The sequence below is a fragment of the Micrasema longulum genome, unplaced genomic scaffold (assembly GCF_059751315.1).
Source record: "Micrasema longulum isolate JH-2025_06_02 unplaced genomic scaffold, ASM5975131v1 h1tg001792l, whole genome shotgun sequence".
In the NCBI taxonomy this organism is placed as follows: Eukaryota; Metazoa; Arthropoda; class Insecta; order Trichoptera; family Brachycentridae; genus Micrasema; species Micrasema longulum.
In genome coordinates, this window is record NW_028278966.1 from 496,694 (window position 1) to 521,405 (window position 24,712).

General features: G+C 39.5%; 1 protein-coding gene across 2 annotated transcripts; it reads left to right on the forward strand.

Annotated features, from left to right (window-relative positions):
- The first annotated feature begins 1,762 nt into the window (after positions 1–1,762).
- Pop2 (CCR4-NOT transcription complex subunit Pop2) lies at positions 1,763–21,002 on the forward strand. 2 transcript variants are annotated; one of them, XM_088237801.1, is made up of 9 exons: positions 1,763–1,860; positions 2,113–2,299; positions 3,105–3,215; positions 12,796–12,905; positions 14,009–14,122; positions 15,081–15,199; positions 15,999–16,156; positions 17,544–17,684; positions 20,409–21,002. In XM_088237801.1, the coding sequence occupies exons 2-9, from the start codon at positions 2,129–2,131 to the stop codon at positions 20,523–20,525; spliced, it is 1,041 nt and encodes a 346-aa protein (XP_088093927.1). In that variant the 5' UTR covers positions 1,763–1,860; positions 2,113–2,128; the 3' UTR covers positions 20,526–21,002. The 2 variants fall into 2 exon arrangements, with proteins under 2 accessions (XP_088093927.1, XP_088093928.1); XM_088237802.1 differs by lacking the exon at positions 2,113–2,299.
- Positions 21,003–24,712: the final 3,710 nt, after the last annotated feature.

Consider the following 24,712-nt stretch of genomic DNA (forward strand, 5'->3'; position numbering starts at 1 on the left):
TGATAATGATAACTAGGTATTTCAATTTATATTTATTTATTTATTTTTATTTGGGAAAAATACAACAGTTTTTACATATATTGTATACAGAAAATAAAAATATATATAAACGAAAATTGTGAAAACAGTCAATATAAATTTTCCACGGTGATGTAAGCTATTGATTAAGTACATACATTATCGGCATTAAAATAAAATCAATTTAACAATGAAGAAATGTTAGGTTAGGTTATATAAATAAAATGAAATAAATTTATACTACAACTATCTAAATAAAATACATTATAATAAATTGTAACTTATTACACTTCATAAAAATAAGCTAATCAATCAATCCGTCAATGAACATTCAGAACAATAGTCAATCGATACCTACCCAGTTAAATACAAATGTACATATTTTGTTGGATCAGAATTTATTGGATATCACGTCTCAGCAAGTCGATTTCAGCATGATTAATTATTGCGTAATATTAAAATCTCTGATGAATCAAATATTTGGAAACGTTCCAGAGATCGTTTTTAATCGAACCTACAAAGCCTACCTATCCAAAGAAAAATCGAATAAGGAATATTAATTTATCATCAGCGTGCTATATATATTTTGTTGTACAATGAAAATCTGTTTCTTCGATCTTCGAAAAGGGATACATGTCGGAAAAAAACCTAAAATAGAATTTAATTTTATTTCCATTCTTTTGATACAAAAGATTTATATTATTGCTCAAACACTCTGAAGATTCTAAAATCGCGAGTTCATATTAATTTATTTTATGTAGGTAATAAAATGACATCATTACTTAATTTGTTATTAACGTTACAGGTAGGTATAATAAATTTAGCGTACAACGTAATTTCACGAAATTGCAAAAATACGTTCAGTATCAAACGCATTTAGTTTTTAATATCATTCGTAAATAAAAACATTTACCTTTTTAGGAATTGATAATAAATCGTAAATCGGTCTTTTATTTTGATAGTTACATAATATTATTTATTATTTATTACAGATGTATAATAGTAAATTTATATTTGTGGGGAAAAGGACATATTTATATTTATTTATTTAATAACAATAATCATAATAAACTAAAACAAACAAACCATCACGCCGTTTCTCCGAATGCCATCACACTATCTATTTGCATACCGACCTCGCTTCCTGTACATTCATACATCTTCTCAAGTTGACACATAGATTATTCCGACTTCTGACATGTCCATCTTCAAGTAGTTGTTGAATTTGGTCGTGTCATGTCTTCCTCGGCCTTCCTCGATTTCTGCATACGTCACAATTCACATTGTAAATCTTTTTAGACGTTTTTCGCCTTCACAGCACCCCTTTCTCGATTTTGTCGGTCATGAGTAATAATAAACAGTTAATAAAATAATATTTTTTTTATTCAACTTTCCTAATTTCGTAAGATAGGTAGTGGATATTACGTTCGTTGCGCAATATTTAATTGTAGATACTCTATATCTAATACCTAATTTACATTTTTATCAGTAATGTAGAGTTCTTGTTTTTTATTTAATACATACATTGCATTCATAACCTGATCCCTCTCATTTTAGAAAATGCACCAGCATTTTTTTAAATGCGAGAGAAATTGTTTAGTAGATAAGAAAATATTAGCGGTGTAAATTCAAAGTGAAGATATAATACAAAATAGTTTGCCCAGCTACCCATTGGCGGCGCTAGTGTTTTCCGCCATGCACTGCGACAAGCGACAACGCGCGGACGCAGCTAACGTCATGTAACAAGTAACAAGATGGCGATCGTGCTGCGGCGTCTTGTTTATGTTGTTTGTCCCGTGTCTGCCTAGATACTGTTTGATGTCGACCTTTTACAAAACATGAGTGCGTATAAAATTTATCTTAACACAAACGTAATGCTAAGCCGCGTAATGCACTTCATTTTCGCTGTAAATATTACCATTGACATTTCCCTCCCAAATCATTGTAGTAAATTGTGAAATCATGCGGATCTCGGAATTCATTCATTTCTGTATTGCGCTTTGAATTTTATAATGTGAAACAAATGCTGAAATGTATTTATATGTCGCTACGGTCTAATAATTCACCGAATTGCATTCTGTGCCGTCCTTTCAGTTTTGCAACATAACCAATGAAGATTAAATCCGATTTTGACATCGCTGAGCACGCGATATTGCAAACAAATATCGACAAAGTGTCGGAGCTCGGGGGGCTTCGGGGCTCTCTGTCGGGCTCCCCCGGCTCCAAGTGGGGCACAGCGCTGCTTGAGGGACAGGATCCTCACTACGATTCCTTCAGACAGGTAAATGCCCCCGCTGTCTTATGTTTGGGGTTTTTGGGGCTGTTTCACGCCGCACGTCGATACATGTAGCGTGCTGTGCTGTGTGTTTACATGAATTTCATCATCATCTCGGTTATAATGTAATAATTTTAAAATTCGCAGTTCATTGGACCAAGCAAAAGCTATTTGTTTTGTGTACAGTCATCACTCTGAACTGTCCAGATCACACAACTCGAGAATACGTATGCTTGCTATAATAATGTGACAATTCTTATCTCGTGTTTACTATTACTGTTTGGCAAACATAAAATATGTACCTATTTACTACCAGCTGCACTGAACACAATGCAAATCAAAATGAAAATGTGTTTTTAAATTATTACAATACTCTGTCTTTAATACAATATGTGAGTCTACAAATTTTGTCTATTTACTCCCCCTCTAGTCAAAGTACATCAATATTTCTCTCTATAAGAAATGATGATTAATTATTATATATTAGATACCCATTAAGTATCTTTTTAAGCATTTAAACTATTTTATTAAGGGAATAAATGCATTGTAGATAATGATACTCAATGTCACGTTTTTATAGCTTAACCTTCTAGTACTTTTGCTGTGAGTAGTCATAACATTAATTCAGTATCTGTACCTACTTTTCAAAGTACTAAAGTAGATGTTTGTTTATTATTTATTAAAATAATTGTTTAATAAGTTTTTGGCTTAGTAATATATTTAAAAGGATTATATAGGTTGAGAATTAGGGTTAGATGCGAAGTATGATAACTCGATGATAGTCCAATATTCACCTTTTGTATGTTTCTAGACAATGCCTTCTGCGAGCGGTGTCGGTGTAAGCATTCCTTCCAATGAGGAGTGCGGCATTAAGGATGTCTGGAAACATAACCTGGAAGAGGAGTTTCGCACTATTAGACAGGTAAAGATTACACAATGCTAGGTCTTGTCATCACTGATTTACGCAAACCTTGTCACGAGTCCTGGTTAAAACCTGTATTATACAGATGGGAAAACTGATATATTTATTTTGATTCACATTGAGTTCTTCAAAGAAACACAAAAATTAAGCTTTTCATCAAAAATAAAAATATAGCAAAAATATTGTTTTTGTATGAGTTATAGTTTCCTAGGAAAGCGGTGTCATTATCTAGTGGCCGTAACATACCGCGATGCGGTGGGTGTAATACGATGGCTGTCTTGGGGGTATCTAGAGATGTAGATGATGGTTATCTGCTGGCCGTGACGGCTTATCTGTCAAAAATATGCACTGTAATGCGATCTGTCTCCTTTCATATTTTTTAACAGTATTGGAAATTTAAGTCAGTTTTAAAAAAAAAATTGTGAACCATTTCGATGTCATGCAACCTCACTTGCTAAAATCGCATAATTTTATTATTATTTACATTTTTGCCCACATCTGATATTTCAAGTGTTGTCCTGATATTTCTCCACAAATTTTGTTTTTACTAGGTCTTTTTTATAGTATTTGCTCTTTACATTATAGATATAAATAAATAAAGCTTCGTGATTTCTTACAAAATCAATAAATATTTTGTAAATTTCACTAGTCCACACCACCCTCGCATTCATTTAAACAGCTCTGACAGGCAAAAATGTTCTCCTCTACACGAGAAAAACCTTTAGAAAACCGTTCACGCCTCTATGACAGCCACCCTGCAAATTACGGCACCGATGTTTGATGATAATCAACGCTCTAGGAAACCAGCGCTATTAATTTGTACAGGCAGCGTTATAATGACTTTATCCGCCGCCACGTGCCGGCCGCTAGGTGACAGCACCGTTCTCCTTCGAAACCATAGCTTTACTTGCCTTTATCATATTTTAAATATTAATAAATATATCATTTTCTTTGCAAATTGATGTACATAATTTTCTTTACTTTTTCTCAAAACATCCGCAAATGTCAATACCTAGAATCTGCATCTGCAGATTTAAAAAAAACTCCCATCCCCAGCAAAAATCAAATAAATGCTCCCACGGCATTAAGATGTCAAAAATTCTAATGAGATTACAAACATTGACTGATTTAAGACTTCATTTGTGTTATGATTCAGAATCTGCACTGGCTTATGCTCAGTGTGTGCATATTCTTCTTCTTGCGGTGCCTTATCAGGTCCCCCCCGATGTTGGCGATCACTACAGCAAAAGCATCTCGGTCCTGCGCTACTCTTATATTCCGCAACCAGGACAACTGCTTATTGGATGTACTCGCAATAATGATTCCTGGGAAAAGATGACCAGAGTGGTTTCCCGTTGCCTTCTTTGGTGGATTTTTCTGTCAGTGTTGCATTCTGATGTGTTTTTATCCACATATTAATATCAAAACAGAAAAATGAACTGTATAATACTTAAAGTAAACATTTGTAATGTTAGCAACTCTGATTTCTTGCTCAGAATTTAGTTTAGATTTCTGTTTTTTTTAATTTTTTTTATTCACCAGGCTGTTTTATAATGACAGGGTACTTTAACTTGTATAGCTAGATTCCAGACCTGTTAAGAACTGGAATATTTTATTATTTACACTGCAAAAACTACTAGAATTATCAAAATAGCTTATTGTAACGGACGGTTAAATATGTAAATGAAATGCAATAATATAGTTAGGGCCCCCGGTATCTGTAGGCTAAATGTTGGACCCACAATAAAGGATGAATATTCCACTTTCGGGTCTGACTTTAGCGATACCGGGGTACTATAGAGCAGGAATTTGTGTTACAGGCCCTAAAAAGGGCCTGAATCTAGACGTTTGACGCGTTATTGCCCTAACATGCATATTTGTATTTGTATAAAGACTAAGGACTGCCTTAAAAAAGGCATTTGTAATTGATGTGGCGCGTGCGGCGGCTCCCAGCGAAGTGACCGGGCCGAGCGCCGGCACCTCCCTATATGCACTTTGGGGGAGGCGCGCCGGCCGGGTATAGTGGGAGCGGTATTTCCCCCCCCACTCCCGTATTGGCCTAACGCCGGTTCGGACGCAGGTAGCGGGAGCCCGCAACACGCCCTATATAATGTGTACATTTTAAAGAATAAATATTGAGTTCGCCTCGAGACATCAAGTTAGTCTGATCGTTTCATTTCGTCACCCCGCCCGACCTCCCGCTCTACTACTGGATCTACACCTTGGACTTGACCATCGCTTCACCCCAGGACTACGAACCAGTATCTTCCACCGACCTACGCAGTGACACCGGACTTGAGAGGAATTTCGAGACTACATAACTTTCGGGATTTACGACCCCGAGAGCGACGACGGCAGCGAGACACGGCCAACACCTACCCCTTGCTACAGGATTGTGGAATACAGTCCAAACTGTTACTTGTACAGTACAGTTTCTGGTCCTTCGACTCGCCGGATTGTGATCTTCAGCTGCCATCTACTTTGAGTCTTCAGCCGAGACGAATCTACAATGCCCGCCTCACTACGCTCTGGAAAGAACGCCGAGGAGCAGCCCACCAAGCCCGTATCGGATGGAGATTCCGATTCGGAAGGTGACATCACTCTTCAGGAAGAAGCAACCCCCTCGCCGACTGCGACTGACGAGACGCTGCAGAACGAGAGATCTGAGAGGCGTCGGGAGAGAAGACACTACGAGAAGCAAATCAAGCAATTGATGTCGCTTTTGGGAACTACAAGCAAGCCAGCCGCTCAGCCAGACACCGCGCAACTCGGAGCGCGGACCGCTCTGGCCCAGGCGGAGAAGGAAGCTACATCGAGCGCGCCCCAGGACCGGGACGCGCTAGTCATTGATCCTGTCTACCCCAAGAGGAACGAGCCTTTCTCTGAGGAGGACAATCAAGAGGCGAGGCCGAAGGAAACGGCGCGCCGCAACACAGAGAGATGGGTCGAGGAGCACACCAACGCCGAACCAGCCGACCGTTTCACGCTGGCACTCGAGGCCTTGCTGGCAAAGCAAGGAGGGAATCGAGGACAAACCCAGGAAGAGGAAACACGCATCGGCGCCATGCTCGCTCGACAGGGGAACGCCAGGGAGCTACAGGACTTCAGCGGCAGCCCCGTGCATTGGCCGGCATTCTGCGACCAATTCTGGGAGTCTTCAGAGCTGTGCCAACTGACGGACCCGGAAAACCTTCTCAGGCTGAAGAAGGCACTCAAAGGGCCCGCCCGGGCGCTAGTGGAGGGACTACTAGTGGAATCAAAGGATGTTCATAAGATCATGAGCACCCTCGAGACGCACTACGACCGCCCGGACGTCATCATGAGCACGCAGTTGGACAAGCTGCGAAAATCACCGCGACTGACGGCAGAAAGCACCATGGACGATTTAGTGGAGTTCGCGATTGCCGTACGGAACATGTGCCTCACGTTGGAAAAGAGGCGCAAAGAACATCTGCATTCGGACGAACTGCTGAACGAGATGGTGCTTCGACTCCCGTTTTTCACGCGGCAACTCTGGGTGATGTCGCGGAAAGGAGCTAACAAGAAGGCAACACTTCGCGACTTCGTGGACTGGATCATGGTTTTCGCGGACAACGCCAAGGACGCCTGCGCCTTTGAAAAGACGAAGTTACCGGCGCGTGGAAAGGAAACAGTGTTCGCGGCGACGGAATCACGGCCAACAACAGACTCAAAGTGCGCGAAGTGCGGCCGTAGCGGTCATAAGTTAAGTGCATGTAACGAGTTTGCGAAGATGTCGTTATTGATGCGACGAGACTTTGTGCGAAATAGAAAATTGTGTTATCGGTGCCTGAGTGACGGACACCGAGCAAACCAGTGCCGAAGCACCGCTAAGTGCAACGTGGGTACGTGTACAGCGAACCATCACAAGTTATTACACGAGCCGCGAGTGAATAGCGCCGACAGCGTTAGTGAGACCGCAATAGTGCCCGACGGGAATCAGTTCGTCGGGGTAATGAGCGGACCGAATAGTGACTCGAAAGTTCTATTAAAAGTGATCGAAGTGGAAATAAGCGGACCACGGGGACGCGTAACAGTGAACGCAATGCTGGACGAGGGTTCCACTATCACGTTGATAGACAATGAAGTCGCGAACAAAGTGGGAGCCCGCGGACGTAGTGATGTTATCTCGATCCGCGGAATCGGTGGAAATAGTGCAACGATAGACACGCGCCGAGTGCAAGTGAACATAAAAGGAAATAGTGACATTTCATATCGCATCGGAGCGAACACAGTGCGAGAATTGAACCTTCCACAAGCACCGTGTGCACGCAGTGGAACCGCGAACGGTTCGAGAATTGTCAAGCCACAAATGATCATCGGGCAAGACAACGCTGGCGTAATAGTGTCACGGGAAGTGATAACGAACGGTGATGAAATCCGTTCAAGAACCTTGTTAGGCTGGGTGACTCACGGTAGAGTCAACGGCAGCGCACTGGCGCAAAACAACATTACGCTCGTGACTATGAGTAAATCAAAGTGCTCTACGGTAGTGAATCGCGAGTGTAGCGGGCTTGTAATGCCGCCTATAACCGCGGCAGTGAATCGCGCGCGAAACGGGCTAGTAATGCCACTCACAACCGCCGAAGTGAATAGCGAGTATAGCTCGCTAGTAATGCCGCTTACAATCGCGGAAGTGAATCGCGAGTGTAACGGGCCAGTAAGGCCGTTTGTAACCACCGAAGTAAATCACGAGTGCTGCGGACAGAACGAGCGTATCGTGTCGGAGCTACCCACAAGCCCGACTGACAGTGATAGTGCGCAGCAAACCAAGTGCTGCGTTAATTTAGCAAGTCTTGTAAAAAATAACTTCACAATCGACTCGTTGGGAGTAACGAGTGCCACGCGCGTTGACAGACAGATAACGCGCGCATACGCGATCATGCAAGCCACGACAAAACCTCTTCAGGATGGACATTGGGAGACTGGACTCTTGTGGAAAGACGGAGATACGTGGTTGCCCAACAATAGGCAACACGCTCTCAGCCGCCTGGAAGGAGTGGAAAGAAAATTAAGAAATAACAGAGAGCTTGCCGCCGCATATCATGAGAAAATGAACGGATACTTACAAAAGGGATATGCATCCGAGGTATGTGAAAGTGAATTAAATAACGTACCAAAGAGGTGGTACCTGCCACATTTTGCGGTCATTAATCCGAAGAAACCCGCCAAAATACGGGTAGTCTTCGACGCCGCAAGCAAGTATAGAGGCGTCTCTCTCAACGACAAGTTAATGGCCGGACCGGACCTATTATCATCGCTATTGGGAAATATGTTTCGATTCCGGGAGGGACATATAGCGCTTGCGGCGGACATAAGTGAAATGTTTTTACAAATAAAAATCACAAAACAAGATCAACTCGCTCAACTTTATCTCTGGCGAGATAATCCGGAGTCGATGCCGAAAACCTACAAGATGACGTCAATGACTTTTGGAGCCGCGTGCTCACCAAGTTCTGCGCAGTATGTGCGAAATACAGTGGCCGAACAGAGTCAGAACGAGTTCCCGGAGGCAGCGGCGGCATGCAAATCCAAATTTTATATGGATGATTATTTGGACGCCATGGACGATGCCGGCGCTGCTGAGAAAATGGTCCGGGAGGTATCCGAAGTCCTACGCCGAGGCGGGTTTACACTGACGAACTGGGCTAGCAACAAGAGTGAAGTGCTCAGTTCGGTGCCGCCTGAAGCGCGCGCCGCGCCGGCCACGCCGATATACCTAACGGAAGCGCACGAGACGGCCGGCGCTACAAATGAATTCACAGGACGAGTCCTGGGAGTGACTTGGAGACCTGCCACAGATGAGTTTATTTATCAATTCGACGACCCACTCGGCCAGGGTAGCGACAGTTGGCCCACTAAAAGGGAGCTGTTGAGTGCAGTGATGCGAGTTTTTGACCCGGTCGGATTCCTGGGATGTCTCGTCATCCGCTCTAAGATGCTCCTACAGGATGTATGGAGGGCTCAAACCGGATGGGACGAAACGATAAGAGAAGATCATAAGACTAGATGGCAAAATTGGATCGCACAGTTAGAAAATTTAAATTGCGCCATCCCCAGATGCGCCATAGTAAGTCGGTGGAACCGCCGAGAACTACATCTATTCAGCGACGCCTCGGAAGTGGCGATCTGCGCAGTAGCTTACTACGTGGAGAACACGACCGAGGGCAAGAAGACCACCTTTATCAGCAGTAAATGCAAAGTGACGCCGTTAAAGGTGATGTCAATACCGCGCCTTGAGCTACAGGGCGCACTCATGGCGGCCAGACTGGCGGCCACCATCAGGAGAGAAACCCAGTGCGCCATAGAAAAGGTGGTGTACTGGACTGACTCCACAACGGTCCTGTGCTGGATCCGGTCGGAGCCGCGCGCCTACTCAACGTTCGTGGCCAATCGGCTAGGTGAGATAGACGAACTCACCGACGCCGCGGACTGGAAGTGGGTGCCGACAAAACTCAACCCCGCCGACATCGGTACGAGAGATGGCCGCCCGCTTGACCTGTCCCTCGAAGGAGTATGGTTCCAGGGGCCAGACTACCTCCGGCAAGGAGAAGAATCATGGCCTCGAGAAAAGAAGATGACGCCCACTCCGGACGATGCGATGCTGGAGAAGAAAGCAGAGCGAGTGGTACTGGCGATAACCACCAGCGAGGCGCTACCCGCGCCACAGCGATTCTCGTCGTGGAATCGCTTGATAAGGACAACGGCGTGGGTACTGCGCTTCGTGAGAAAAAGCCGCCGAAGAGACGGCGCCCGCGAAGTTGGCGAACTGACGGCCGGGGAGCTAGAAAATGCTGAGCTCCATTGGGTCCGTCAGTCGCAAGCGGACGCTTTCGGCGGCGATATACCTACCCTGAGACGGGGGGAGCGACTCCCTACGCGGAGCCGCCTATACGGGCTGACGCCGCACATAGACGACAAGGGTGCCGTGCGAATGGGAACACGCTTGAGGAACACAGATACATCAGAAGGACTGAGGGCGCCTATAATATTGGATGGCGCCCATAGATATACCCGCCTGCTCCTGGAGGAGTACCACAGACGAGCCGGGCATCCGGGGACGGAGAGAGTGTTATGTGACGTGAGACGTAACTTCTACGTGCTCAAGTTACGAGGGACGCTGAGAAATATAAGTCACAGATGCGCCATCTGCCGAGTTCGGCGAGGACGAGCCGGCACACCGCAAATGGGCCAGATACCGGAGGCGCGAGTGGCCAGCTACCAACGACCATTCACCCACTGTGGGTTGGACTACTTTGGCCCCCTATATGTTACGATAGGGCGACGCCGGGAGAAGCGATACGGTGTTTTATTCACCTGTATGACGACCAGAGCCATACACCTTGAGTTGGCATCATCCCTGACAAGTGACGCGGCCATCCAAGCCATCAGACGGATGACCGCTAGAAGAGGCCAACCGAGGGTGATCCATTCCGATAACGGAACAAATTTCCACGGCGCCGACAGAGAAATGCGAGAATCAATTGCCGATCTCCATAATGACGCCGCATTCCAAATAGAACTTGCAAATAAAGGCGTAGAATGGAAGTATATACCACCATCCTCACCGCATATGGGTGGCGCGTGGGAGCGACTAGTGAGATCAGTTAAAACCTCCCTAGTCGCTATCCTCAAAGAACAATCTCCACGAGAGGAGACCCTGTTGACGGCGTTCGCCGAGGCCGAATTCTCGGTAAACAGCCGTCCCCTTAGCCATGTGGCGGTGGACCCCGCAGATGAAACCCCATTGACTCCGAACCACTTCCTAATTGGTTCGGCCGGGGCACGCACACATCTCGCCTTCTACCCCAAAGAAACGGAGAATATCTGCCTGAGAAAGCAGTGGCGGATAGCTCAGCAACTAGCCGACAAATTTTGGCGACGCTGGCTGGGCGAGTTTCTGCCTACACTAGCACAGAGGAAAAAGTGGCTCGATAGATCGGAGCCATTAAAAGTCGGCGATCTTGTAGTGATCGCCGACCCGTCATCACCCCGCAACCAGTGGACAAGAGGGAGGATCATGGAGACACGACTGGCTGCCGATGGACAGGTGCGGACCGCACGAGTTCAGACGGCGGCCGGAGAATATGCCCGACCAGCGATCCGGCTCATCCCACTACTACTAGAGGACCGTCCAGAGAAGAAGATGCCCCCGCAGCCGAACAGCGTGGCATCGGGGGGAGTGTAACGGACGGTTAAATATGTAAATGAAATGCAATAATATAGTTAGGGCCCCCGGTATCTGTAGGCTAAATGTTGGACCCACAATAAAGGATGAATATTCCACTTTCGGGTCTGACTTTAGCGATACCGGGGTACTATAGAGCAGGAATTTGTGTTACAGGCCCTAAAAAGGGCCTGAATCTAGACGTTTGACGCGTTATTGCCCTAACATGCATATTTGTATTTGTATAAAGACTAAGGACTGCCTTAAAAAAGGCATTTGTAATTGATGTGGCGCGTGCGGCGGCTCCCAGCGAAGTGACCGGGCCGAGCGCCGGCACCTCCCTATATGCACTTTGGGGGAGGCGCGCCGGCCGGGTATAGTGGGAGCGGTATTTCCCCCCCCACTCCCGTATTGGCCTAACGCCGGTTCGGACGCAGGTAGCGGGAGCCCGCAACACGCCCTATATAATGTGTACATTTTAAAGAATAAATATTGAGTTCGCCTCGAGACATCAAGTTAGTCTGATCGTTTCATTTCGTCACCCCGCCCGACCTCCCGCTCTACTACTGGATCTACACCTTGGACTTGACCATCGCTTCACCCCAGGACTACGAACCAGTATCTTCCACCGACCTACGCAGTGACACCGGACTTGAGAGGAATTTCGAGACTACATAACTTTCGGGATTTACGACCCCGAGAGCGACGACGGCAGCGAGACACGGCCAACACCTACCCCTTGCTACAGGATTGTGGAATACAGTCCAAACTGTTACTTGTACAGTACACTTATTATCGCGCGCATTCTATGTGTCTTCAGTCTGTAGTACCCTGTGATGCGGACTCACGCAGAGGTCCAAGGTTTAAACTCCACTCTATCCCAACTTTATTCCCATTTTTTTTAATGGTGATTTATTTACAACTCTTTGAGAATGCCCCCAATATTTGAATATTTTAGTAAATCATAAGAAAGCAAATATATTTTTTTATTTTAAAATAAAAAGGCTTTAGTAATCTCATGTGAGTACTATTTCTGAATACCTGTTGCAAATACCAATAAAGATTTTCAGTGCTACGGGAAATTAGAAATTAAAAAAAGTTCTTATTAACTGCATGAAAAAAAAAATAGAATAAAATACTCTGAATGGCATCACTAGTTTACGGGAAGCCAATTCACCAATCAGCAGAACTCACCGAAGACGATTTGTGACATCACTCGCGGAGTGATTTCAAGATTACAAAATTTAAAAAAATCGTAGTGCTGATAATATGATACTTTATTATTATTATTTTGTTAATTTTTGTTCAGGCTTTTTAACTCAACAAATAAAAAAAACATCAAACTTCCTCATTCCAAAACCTCTCGACAATATTGATTTATTTTTAAATTTCTAGGTGGTGAAGAAATACCATTGGGTGGCCATGGATACTGAGTTCCCCGGAGTTGTAGCTCGACCAATAGGCGAATTCCGGTCCACAGCTGATTATCAATATCAATTACTCAGGTTTGAATTTTTCTTTCGTGGATAACAGTATAGAATCTGTGTAGTAAAATACATTGTATTTTCAGTCTATGTGTGTTTAAATAATAAATTTATTTATGTTATAAATAACCCTTTTTATGCTATGTTAATAAATTACCCTCCCTAAATTATAACTGCCTCAATATTTTCTATTTCAATTTATTACGTGTACAACACATTTCCTTAAAGTGCGTACATTCACACATCTCACTTAGACAGTAATATGTATGAATATTAAATACTGTTTTTTTTTTTATTTTTTGTTATGGTAGTCAATACTTTTGTAAATCAACAATGTTTTGAGTATGTCAAAATGTTTGTAGACAGGCTGGATTTCCTCCTTAGGGAGTTATTTAGATCTAAATTTGTTGCAACAGAGGAAAAGTAAAAGAGCTAAAACTTTTATCATGTAAGTGTAATTCATCCGGCTAACCTTCTAGGCCTGAAAACATTTTTTCAATTTTTATACTTATACGGGTTACTTTAACTAACAATGTTTTGTGTCCAAATGTTTGTAGACAGGCTCGGATGAATCTCACCCACATGATAAAGGTTTGGGCTCTTTTACTTTACTAAAGTCAACAGATGAAAGAGTTGAGGAAATGTGACTGTTTTTTTTTTTTAAATATAGGCGGAATGGTGAATGTTACTCAGTGCGTAAAGTGGCCACTTATCCCTGTAAATGTCTAGACTTCCATATTCCCTTCTTGAAAATGTTTTCCCTCTGTTGCAACAAATTTACGCTTTTATAAATACTCAAAAAAGATTAAATAACACATACTGGTTTCAGATATTTATAAACATTATTACTGATTTCTATCTGATCTTTACGGGTGTAATGTGGATTTACTGCAGATTATACAACTTAGTCTCACATTTATGGATGAAACTGGAAAAACACCTCCCAGTTATACAACGTGACAATTCAATTAATACTGATTTCTGTCTGATCTTTACAGTTGTAATGTGGATTTATTGCGTATCATATAACTTGGTCTCACGTTTATGGATGAAACTGGAAAAACATCTCCCGGTTATACAATGTGACAATTAATTCATTGCTGATTTCTGTCTGATCTTTACAGGTGTAATGTGGATTTATTGCGGATCATACAACTTGGTCTAACATTTATGGATGAAACTGGAAAAACACCTCCCGGTTATACAACGTGGCAATTCAATTTCAAATTTAACCTGCAGTAAGTACCTTCCTTCTTTATCTACAACGAATTTTGATTACAAGTTTTATAAAAGTATTGCTGTAAACTATAGTTAACATCGTGTTTAATAATCATAGAATGGTTTTTCTCCGTCTGTGCGACTATTAGCCAGTGGCGTGTTATTGCTTTAAGGTCGACATTGATGGTGAATTTCTTAATGGGCTAAACGACAGTTACATTAAAGATGGGTTTTTTTGATCATTAGTAATAGTTAAAAATCTAAACTAATAATGGCAATTTTAAAAACAGATTTTTTTTGTATGAAAAATAAATACTTTTTAAAAACTGTAACTATTAGTTTTGATTTCTACCTAATACTAATGATCGAAAAATCCAGCCAAAGTGCTTGGCCACAGTAGCGAGCAGTTGCGGCTACGTGTGATTTTCTACGTGGTTTGCGGGGAAGTCGGACCAGTTTAAAAAAAAAACTTTTTTGGTTTTGTTTTTTAGATGGGAGTTGCATGTATTATTTTCCTCGCTTATATTGTACAAGGTTTGTATTTCATAATAGTGGATTTTTCTGCTTTCTATATGCCTTTATTTTATCTTAAAGTGGAATCAGGAGGAATATTCTATACTCTTTGTGGGCATATAAAATCTATAAATCCACTCAAAACTTGGGCTGATACCAGTTAGATTGTTCTGTATCCCTCCCATGACTTGATAGCTATTTGTCTTTGGTTGGAGTCCAGTTTCCTACGGTTGACTTTCTTCTTACTTGATTTATATACTATATAACGTTGCTTGTTTTTTAATCTACACAAGTAGCACAAGATGTTGTGTCGTGCGGTTTAAGATAAAACTGTTTTGACTTCCCCGCATACGTTGGCCCGCATCGCGCCTCACAACGTATTAAGTGTCAGAAGCCATAAATAACTAGAAATTGCGGAGAATGTAAAGTTACACATGACTTGATATTGTTTGTATCTGTTTCCAGAGAAGACATGTACGCTCAAGACTCCATCGACTTGCTACAAAACTCGGGGCTTCAGTTCAGGAAACACGAAGAAGATGGAATCGAACCTCTTGAATTTGCTGAACTTCTCATGACCTCCGGTAATTTTGCTATGCATTTGCAGAAGTCAATATATTTTTTAGTGTTATTTTCATTGTAATCTTCAATTTCGTGTTTTGACTACAACTGTCTGATGTGTTTCTATAAATCATCATGATCATAGAACAACGTCCCATGTGATTTTCTTCAACTTTACATGGGAGCGGTTTAATTTATTTTTGCTGACAGTGACAGCATAACTTTGATACGATAAGTACAAAAGTATATCTTAAGAATATATAAATCAGCATAGAACAAACTATGGCCTTAATTCTCCAATGACGACCCGTCTTTGTCGTATTGTTAACTCGAGACAAGATCTGGACTTTTTTGGTTTGAGTTTACAACGATTTAAACGAGCACTAAATAAATAGTCCAGATCTTGTCTCGATGTCCCTTATGTTTGTCAATGCTTCTTTTTTTTTTTTTAATGTTTTAAACTATTCTTTTATTGTAATATTTAAACCTTATAAATTGTATACATGGACAATGTCCGTTAATAAATAAATATATCCTTTGATACTTGGGTTAGTTATATATATTTAACTTTTTTCAAACCTGGAATAGAAAGCCTATTTAAAACCTTTTCAACATCAAATATAAAAGAAAGCATTCGCACATCCGTCGTTATTCTATGATCACGACAAAACAAGAAAAAACAATATTTGTCGCTATGATCACGACAAAACAAAAAAAAACAATATTTGTCGCGTAATTTCTAGTCATCAAAGCGAACTTCTCGTTCAATGCCCGCATAGTAAATCTGTTCTAATGTGTAGTTTACCTCTTCCCGGGTTCCAGGTATAGTCCTGATGGACAACATAAAGTGGTTAAGTTTCCACTCGGGTTACGACTTCGGCTACCTCCTGAAGCTCTTGACAGATCAAAACCTCCCGCAGGATGAGAGTGATTTCTTCGAAAGCCTGAGACTGTACTTCCCCACTGTTTATGATGTCAAGGTTTGCATTTTTATTTTATTAACTGCTACGGTGGTGTATTTTATTAACTGCTAAGGGTAAATTATAGATATTCAAATCCTTATTTACCTACAATTAGAAATAGTTTTTTTTGTTCATTATATAAATCAGTATTTCAATTGCTGCAGACACAAATATTTAATAAAGTTTTGTTCATGGTTGTGAATAAAAAGTGACTAAAAATATAAATTACGCTATGTTTTACTACTCTTATTACACTATGGTACAATTTTTGACACATTGTCATCTCACCCATCGTTACTTGCCTTTTTTGATCATTATTTTATTCATTAGATGGTGGTTTAATTTCAACTATACTCATTGTTCAAGATGTTAATAAATACTGTAAAAAAAATTTGAGACTTGAACTTGTCTTTATTATAGATAACTTAAATAGTGCCATTTTCATTATATTATAATACCTCGAAGGCACTGCAGAAGTGATTCTATGTAGTTGTACGAGACGCGTTTCCGCCTCGTATAAAGAATTGTGAGACTGTAAAAATCTCGGCAAGGCGCTGGTATTCTACTGCGAGCTGCGATAGGTATCAGTAGCCCGTAGGTATGAATATTTATTCCAAATACTGTCGGCTGACAGTGGCGGCTAGCAGGTTGTAAATCCGCTTCTGGATTCGGCTGAGTCCAGGAAAGATGTAGTGAAGATCTGAAGACGAAGTGGCGAAGTAATCGGGCAGAGTAGAGTTAAAAGAGAGTGTTTACTGTTTTCGATCGATGTCTTTATTTCTCACATGTGCACATATTTATACAAGATTACAAAATCTGACCCTACGATTAACTTAGGTATGGGAATGGTGCCGGCCCCCCACTCTTGTCAAGTATTCTCCCGAGCGGCCAACGTAAATAGGCGCCCCCTAGCCAACGTATAAGCCCCGACCCCCGCCTCCGTCCCTCCATTGCACAATCGAGCGCCGACTAGAGCGGACGTGAAAGGGCCGCTAGCTTGACACGCTCCGCTCAATTCGTCCTTTATACAGCAGCGGCCGGTTAGACACGGAATTAGCCTCGCAGACTCATACATACTAGGTTATATATTAAATACAAGTAAAATAATAATTGAAACATTTATACTAACATACAATAATAAAATAAAGGACTATGACGTCGGCTACAGTAGTATTTAATTTAATTTGTCTTATAACTACTAAATGTTTTCTGTACTATGGCTGTTTAATTTTTAAATATACATAATATTTTTAATATTGTTTATGTTTCCAAGTAAAAATACTATTCATTTTGATTTTGTCGATGTTGAATGATGACCAGATGGGTAAACTAGTATAACACAGAGTTTCACTGTATTAATATATTTTTGAACTGTAATTGGACATGCCGAATCCTTCTCCTACAGTATCTGATGAAACTGTGCAAGAACCTTAAGGGGGGCCTACAGGAAGTGGCAGAGCAACTGGAACTGCGGAGGGTGGGACCGCAGCACCAAGCTGGCTCTGATTCTCTTCTCACCGGGATGGCCTTTTTCAAAATCAAAGAGGTAATCCTTTCGACGCCACGAAAATAAGTATCTTTAAATCCTGAATGAAACTTTGTAAGCAGCATTGCGACATCCAGCGACAACTACTGTCACGGAGCGTAAATGATCCAGTTCGGATGGCCAGATACTGCGAATGCCTTCTGAGAGCCTCAACTACACTTACCCGCTTAACAAAGCATCTAATTTTAAGTGTTAACCGTCCTGGATGTCTACTGGTGACAGTTTGTCGGCAATTCGCGTCCAAGTTACTTGGGAATGCGCAGACAAATCCGCATGCTGCTTTTTTTACAAACAATTTTGTCTATAGTCCTTATCTTTTGAGCGTATTTAACATGACAGGTTCAATTGTTTTTTAATCAATTGTCCAGAAAAAAATATGTTCAAAACTCATTTATCTATTGTAGTTTATTCAAATCAACTTTCTCTGTCCTTATTTAGATATTTTCTTACTAAATTTTGCAACTTCAAAAAAAAAACTTTTTGAAACACTTTAAAATCAGTCATCAGTGTGTAATTAATTTATCTACTTTTTCATTTGTTTATGTTATTATGATAAATAAATTTCAAATTGGTCAATTATATTATAAAAATCCTTCTCCTCCACTTTGTTTCCTCATCCCCAACCTTTGTACTGTGCTCTTATTTTATTTTCTTATATACACCGCAAGACAAATAAATTTACGAGTTCTCAAAAAAAACTAGAATTGACATATAATGAATTATTCTTGATATTTAATTAGTTTTTTTTATGTTGTTTGACATATGTGATGACTACTCGTTATTTCAAGGTTAAAATAAAAAATCTTACTCATGAATTGTACTTAGAAATTGCCATTATATATCAGGTATCAGATTACCCGAACCTTAGAGACCCATAACGGTTCATTTATGGTCGAGTGTTTGTGATGGAATAATAAAAGACATGTTATTTTTTAATTCATATTTAAGAAGTAGGTTCTTATCGCTTTATTTTAAATTAAAGTATTTTACATTTAAACATATTTATAACATTTAAAAATATTTAGTACTTAGTGAATTCACCTTTATTTTTTATAACATGTAAAATTCTATTATTTAGAGAAGCGTAAAGCGAATCTAAAATTTCTGATGTTATTTCTTCTTCCCAAACTTGAATTAAGTTTTTTTTTAATTCCTCAATGTTTTTTGATTTTTTTTTCCCGACTTTTTTTTTCATAATCGCCCATAAATTTTCTATCGGGTTCAAATCAGGGCTATTCCCGGGCCACGTCAACGATTTTAAGCCAATTTTCTCCTTGAATTCATTGATCTATAAAAAAACAATAAATTATTTATCATGTGGTCACAAAATGCATTTAAAAATATATATATTTGTACTCACAGTGCGGGCTCTATGGCACGGCGCAGAATCGTCCTGAAAAATTGGGTCCGCGGTATACTGCGTAATGTCCTCGATTGTTGGAATAATATGTTTTTTTAACACTTTTTTGTACTGAATGGCATTCATCGTACCCTGTACAAAATTTAGAGGTCCTAAACCGTATGCTGTCATGCACCCCCAAATCATCACGTAGGGTGAATGTTTAACGGTTCGAGTGACGCACGACGGATGATATCTTTCCCCACGTTTTCGTCGAACTATCTTTCTGCCGTCTGGACCAAAAAGGTTGAATTTTGATTCATCAGAGAAAACAACATTTTGCCAATCCTCCAAGGTCCAATTCTGGTGCTCTTTCGCCCAATCCAGTCTAGCCTTCTTCATTTTGTCCGTGAGTAATGGTTTCTTTGCGGGACTCCGTGCTTGGAAACCATGCTCCAACAGCCGCCTGGACACTGTTTTTACTGAAAATGTTGATGTGCTGGTAGACTGCACCTCTGCGTGTATTTCAGGTGCCGTTAAAAATCGATCGCGCATAACAATTTTTTTTATTAAGCGATCATCTCGGGCAGATGTCACGCGCCCCCGTCCGCTTCCTTTTTTCCGTTCTATGGATCCAGTTTCTTGGATTTTTTTTAATAAAAACCTCACTGCACCTTCTGAATACCCAACTCGACGAGATATTTCACAATTAGATATGTTTTCTTGCGTCAATGTGATTATTTTGGATTTTATCGCAATCGACATTTGCTTTGCACTTTCCATGATTGTTGTGTTATGTTCACTCAAACGCGGGTAAAACAAGACTGTTGAGACATTTTAAAATGTAAATATTGTAGAAAGGTGACACATAGTGTCCTTAATTTATTAAACAAAAGAAAGAGGTATCGATAAAGGATTTCTTAGAAAAAGGGTTCAGTAAAGTCAAGGGGCGCGGTAGCAGGTAAACTCGTAATTTTTTTTGTCTTGCGGTGTATATAGTTTTTTTCCTTTTTATTGAGTAGTAACATATTCTATTATTATAAATGTGAAGAACTTTTACTGGATGTATGTACAATTTTTGATATTCTGTTATTTATATAACATTTGTTGTTTTTCCTAATGAAAATTTATTGTTCGTTGAAACTTGATAGTTAATTTGAGATGAGTTTAATAATAAGAAATTATTTAGAAAATGATTGATAGTGTTCATGTAACTTTATTTACCTCGCTTTATTACAAAATACTTTACAGTTAATTTTACTCAAAGGACTTGTACCGATTTATTGGGCTGTTTGGAATGTAATATTTAAGATAATGTAGTATCAGTATGCGCCCTGGGATTCAATACTTGGAACATATTTATATTAAATGATTTATCTTTTCAGATTTTCTTCGATGACAACATCGAGAGTTCGAGTGGTCACCTTTACGGCCTGGGGGCGCCATTCTCCGTTAATGGGAACAGTTTCCATGACAATGGTGACAATAGCAGTTCTTCGTGATTTCCGGAAGAAACTTTATGAACAATCCACTCATTAGTCGCGACACTTATTGCTTATTTATTGAAAAAAACAGACTTTTGTTTTGACGGCATCAAATTAGCGAGTTTTATTTGTTACTAGTGATTGTCGCCGCGCAATATTGTGATAAATTGATGAAACTGTGACATTTGATTCTAGATACAAATATTCGTGTAGCTTTCATGTGGACTTTTTTCTCACCACCCCGACCGGATGTTATCAGTGAAGTGTGAAAATTTTATCCGATGCCGGCGTATAAAGAATGTTTTCGTTTTCAATATTATAAATATATACAATATTGTAATTGTCATGAATAGAAACTAAAGTCAATGATATTGACACTCGGAATATTGTGTTAACTATTTTATAAATGTTTTTTTAATACACGATAGTTTTAAGTATAATAATGTCTTAATTTTAATAAACACCTCGAGTTTATTAAAATCCCTACTCTCGCTACTTCTGCTTTATTTCTATTATTTGCTATCTCTTTTTCGCTTATTTTTTTACTACAGACAACTTATATAATATTATTCATTGCTTATGAATTCCCTCTATTTATTTATCATGCTTGACTCATTTTCTTATTATTGACACCACAATATGGATTTACTAAGGAACAGACAGTAAGATCATTTATTTCCAAACGAAAATACGACAATACTTTCTGTTATTTCATAACAGCAAAATATTTCTAGTTTTTTTATTTTCTCCAAAATATAAAGCAGACAAAATTTTAAAATCTAATGTAAAATATTTAACAAAGATTTTTTACTGTGGGGTATAAATTGATTGTTGTAGGAATGAGCTTCAGTGACTAAGCTCAGTGGACATAATAATATGAGCATTTAATTCGTTGGGATCGTAGGAAAACGACGGACGTGTGAAAAATCCGACATCCACTTTCTTTTGTATTTGATATTGAAAAAGTTATATAAAGGCTTTTTTTTCCAGGTTTAAAAAAAATATATACATATATATGTATATAAAACTTACCCAAGTATCAAATGCTATACTTCTGTACTTATCTTGTGACATATTGTCATAAAAAAATTAAAACCGCTCAAGTAAAGAAAATCACATGCGTCATTGTTTTACTGTCCCGATGAATTGTATGATGAAACTTCCAAGATGCAAAAAAATAATCATTTAGTTTTTGGGAATTAACCACATAGAATGAGGAAGTTCAGCTGGTTTTTTATATTTGTTAATAGACTATTAAACTAAGCCAAAAGAAAAATATTTTTATATATCGTATTATCAGCGCTATGATTTTTTATAGTTTTGTATTTCTGAAATAACTCCGCGTGTGACGTCATAGGTTCTTCTCAGTCAGTTCTTCCGATGATTGGTTGGTTCATATGAACCAGTGATGTCGTTCAAAGTAGTGCGTTTTTATGAAGATATTTTTTTCCTACATTTTCAGGAAACTGCTGTACAATTTAATGCTCCAATTTTTACCACGCGCAAGAAAACATTTATTCTATCTAAAATCCTGTTGGGCTGATGTTCCTCATTATTGATTATATATTCGTATATCAACTAGACCAACTATGTGAAAAAAAGTGATGAGGTTATGTCCGAAAACCAGGTTGTGGTCCGTGGCCAATGTGGACTCACGGATCGTGAGTTCCGTGGCTCAAACTTCGCTCTACCATAACCTATTTCACATTTTCTTAAATGGCAAATCATCAGAACGCCAATCGGTAGTCGGATGACAGAAGGGACCATTTTTATTTTTTTCAGTAGAGCTGAAATAAGACTCAATTTCAAGACTTTTATCCACAAACTGAAATATGTTAATGTTACTTTTCGATAATTAATTATCATTTTAGATAACGCTTTTTTTTCTATGTGTATTTACTGAGATATTTGTAAAAACTGTTGAGTGCCACCTGACAACCGAAATATTTAGATTTTTAAAAACGAATACTGAAGAAAAGTGTTCATTTAAAAAAAAATCATTGTTAAAAAATTTAAGTGGTGTCAAAATAACTCGGACCACGCGCACCCGGGCGTGCCACGCGAATGATGAATAAAAAATGTAAACATCTAATAAAGGATAAATTATTGTCTTAACCTAAATTCAAAGCAGGTGCAGTGTAATTTACATTTTTGTTTAAGTGTCTTAGTTTTCATTTCAACAAAAATGTCATTTTGGCTTGTACAAATCACGATACGCAGTTGACAAACGGTCAGAAACAAGTTTTAATATCAGTATACTGCGATGTTTGAAACATAAGAATATAAATATTTAAAGTTATAAAAAATATGGTTTAAAATGTTGTCATAAAAGTGGAAACCATAGAATTAAGAATATTCCAGAAGGAGTGTAGAATCATATTTGAATACATCGGACTGTGTCCAATAATGCCCCCACTTAGACACACTTTCGCCGCGCGCATACTTGAAGTCACCGGGCAATACTGCCAGATCGCGAAGAATATAACCATAACACAAATGAAAGGTAAAAAAAAATGCAATCTGTTAATTTCTCTAAAATTTTATTGCACACCCGGAAACATTGATTGACACAACAGAGTAGATAAGTAAAGGGTCATTTAATAAGATTAATTGAATTAATGAACTTAAAATATAAAACAAATTTTATTTGACATGAAACGGATATTTTTATATCATGTCAAATAATATTTGATGTTTTGAAGATAATGTCAGTCAAACGTCCACCACAGAGTTGTTTAATTCGAGAATGAATTTTCATTAATTCTCATTAGATGAGCAAAGTAGGGAAAAAAAATTTACTCTGGTAACACTATCGAAATTTCCATTTTGTTTTTTCGACAATCTGACAGATGGAAAATTAATTTAATTTTTAAGTAATGCATTTGTTACATACACATTCATTAGCTAATTACACATGAAATGTGATTGCATCCTGTTTCTTTAAGATCCTAGCAGTATTTCTTCACTTTAAAAGGACACAACACGGCATAGTTAAATTCAAATCAGGAGTTGAGTACTGAGCGACATCTACAAAGAAACTAATGGGTCAAAACGTAAACCTACTCATTTATGAATAGTTAAGTCGCCTTCTTTGATGTGCATATGCGGTTTCTGGAGTATTCTTAATTCTATGGTGGAAACAATTTTTCCGCAATCTATATGAAAGTTGTTTTTTGTGATGCCATAGAAAAAAAAGGAATACCATATAAATAAATTTTCCCAACATTTAGAGGCATGTTATTGTATGCCAATTCTATTTTCGTTATTTTTATTTACACACGAGCTGAACCCGGCAATGCTTTGCTATTGCTAGATTTGAGTTCTTAGTAATAGATTAAATGAACACAATCGAAAGTTTGATATCAATCATTGTATTTAGTCCAAATTAGATATGTACGTATACATTGTTATTTTTGTGTTTCGGTTTATATAAATTGTGAGGACAGAAATTTTGATAAATAAGTGTTCGAACATCGTTTTCCTGTCACTGTCTTGCAGATGCCTCCCGATACTGTGTAAAAAAGACAACTGCATGTCAGACCTTTTGTTAGAATGGACAAAATTGACATTTTGCTGTACCGTTTTCCGCACCTCAAAACTGAAACGATTTTGTTATTTTTTTAGACAGTATCAGAATAAAATTTTCTGAATTGGTATGTTTTGCGTATTTCAAAAATAGTTATATTTGTATACCGTGCGCCGCGAGCATGTTGATGGATGCAGAAAACGAGGAAGACCGAGAAAGACATGGCACGATCAAGTCCATCAAATACTTGAAGATGGACATGTCAAAAGTAGGAATAATCGGCGTGCGTGCATGAGAAGATGTATGAATGTAGAGGAAGCGAGGTCTGTATGCCAAGATAGAGTATTATGGCGTTCTATCCTCTCTGCCTACCCCTACGGGGAAACGGCGTGATGGTTTGTTGTTGTTGTTGCGTATTTCAAAAATAGTTATATTTGTATACCGTGCGCCGCGAGCCCGAAGGCAGCAGATAAAACTGTGCCTTTTTAGGGGTTCGGATAGTTCTAGTTCCCACAATAAACCATTTTTTTAAAAAAGAAAAAATATAGGGACACGCCAATGGTAAATATCTATTATGTGTAAAAAAGAGCTCTGCGCTGGTTTGGACATGTAGAGCGAATGGACAACGAAAGAAAGGCTAAAAATATATACAATGTGAATATTCATGGATGCAGAAATA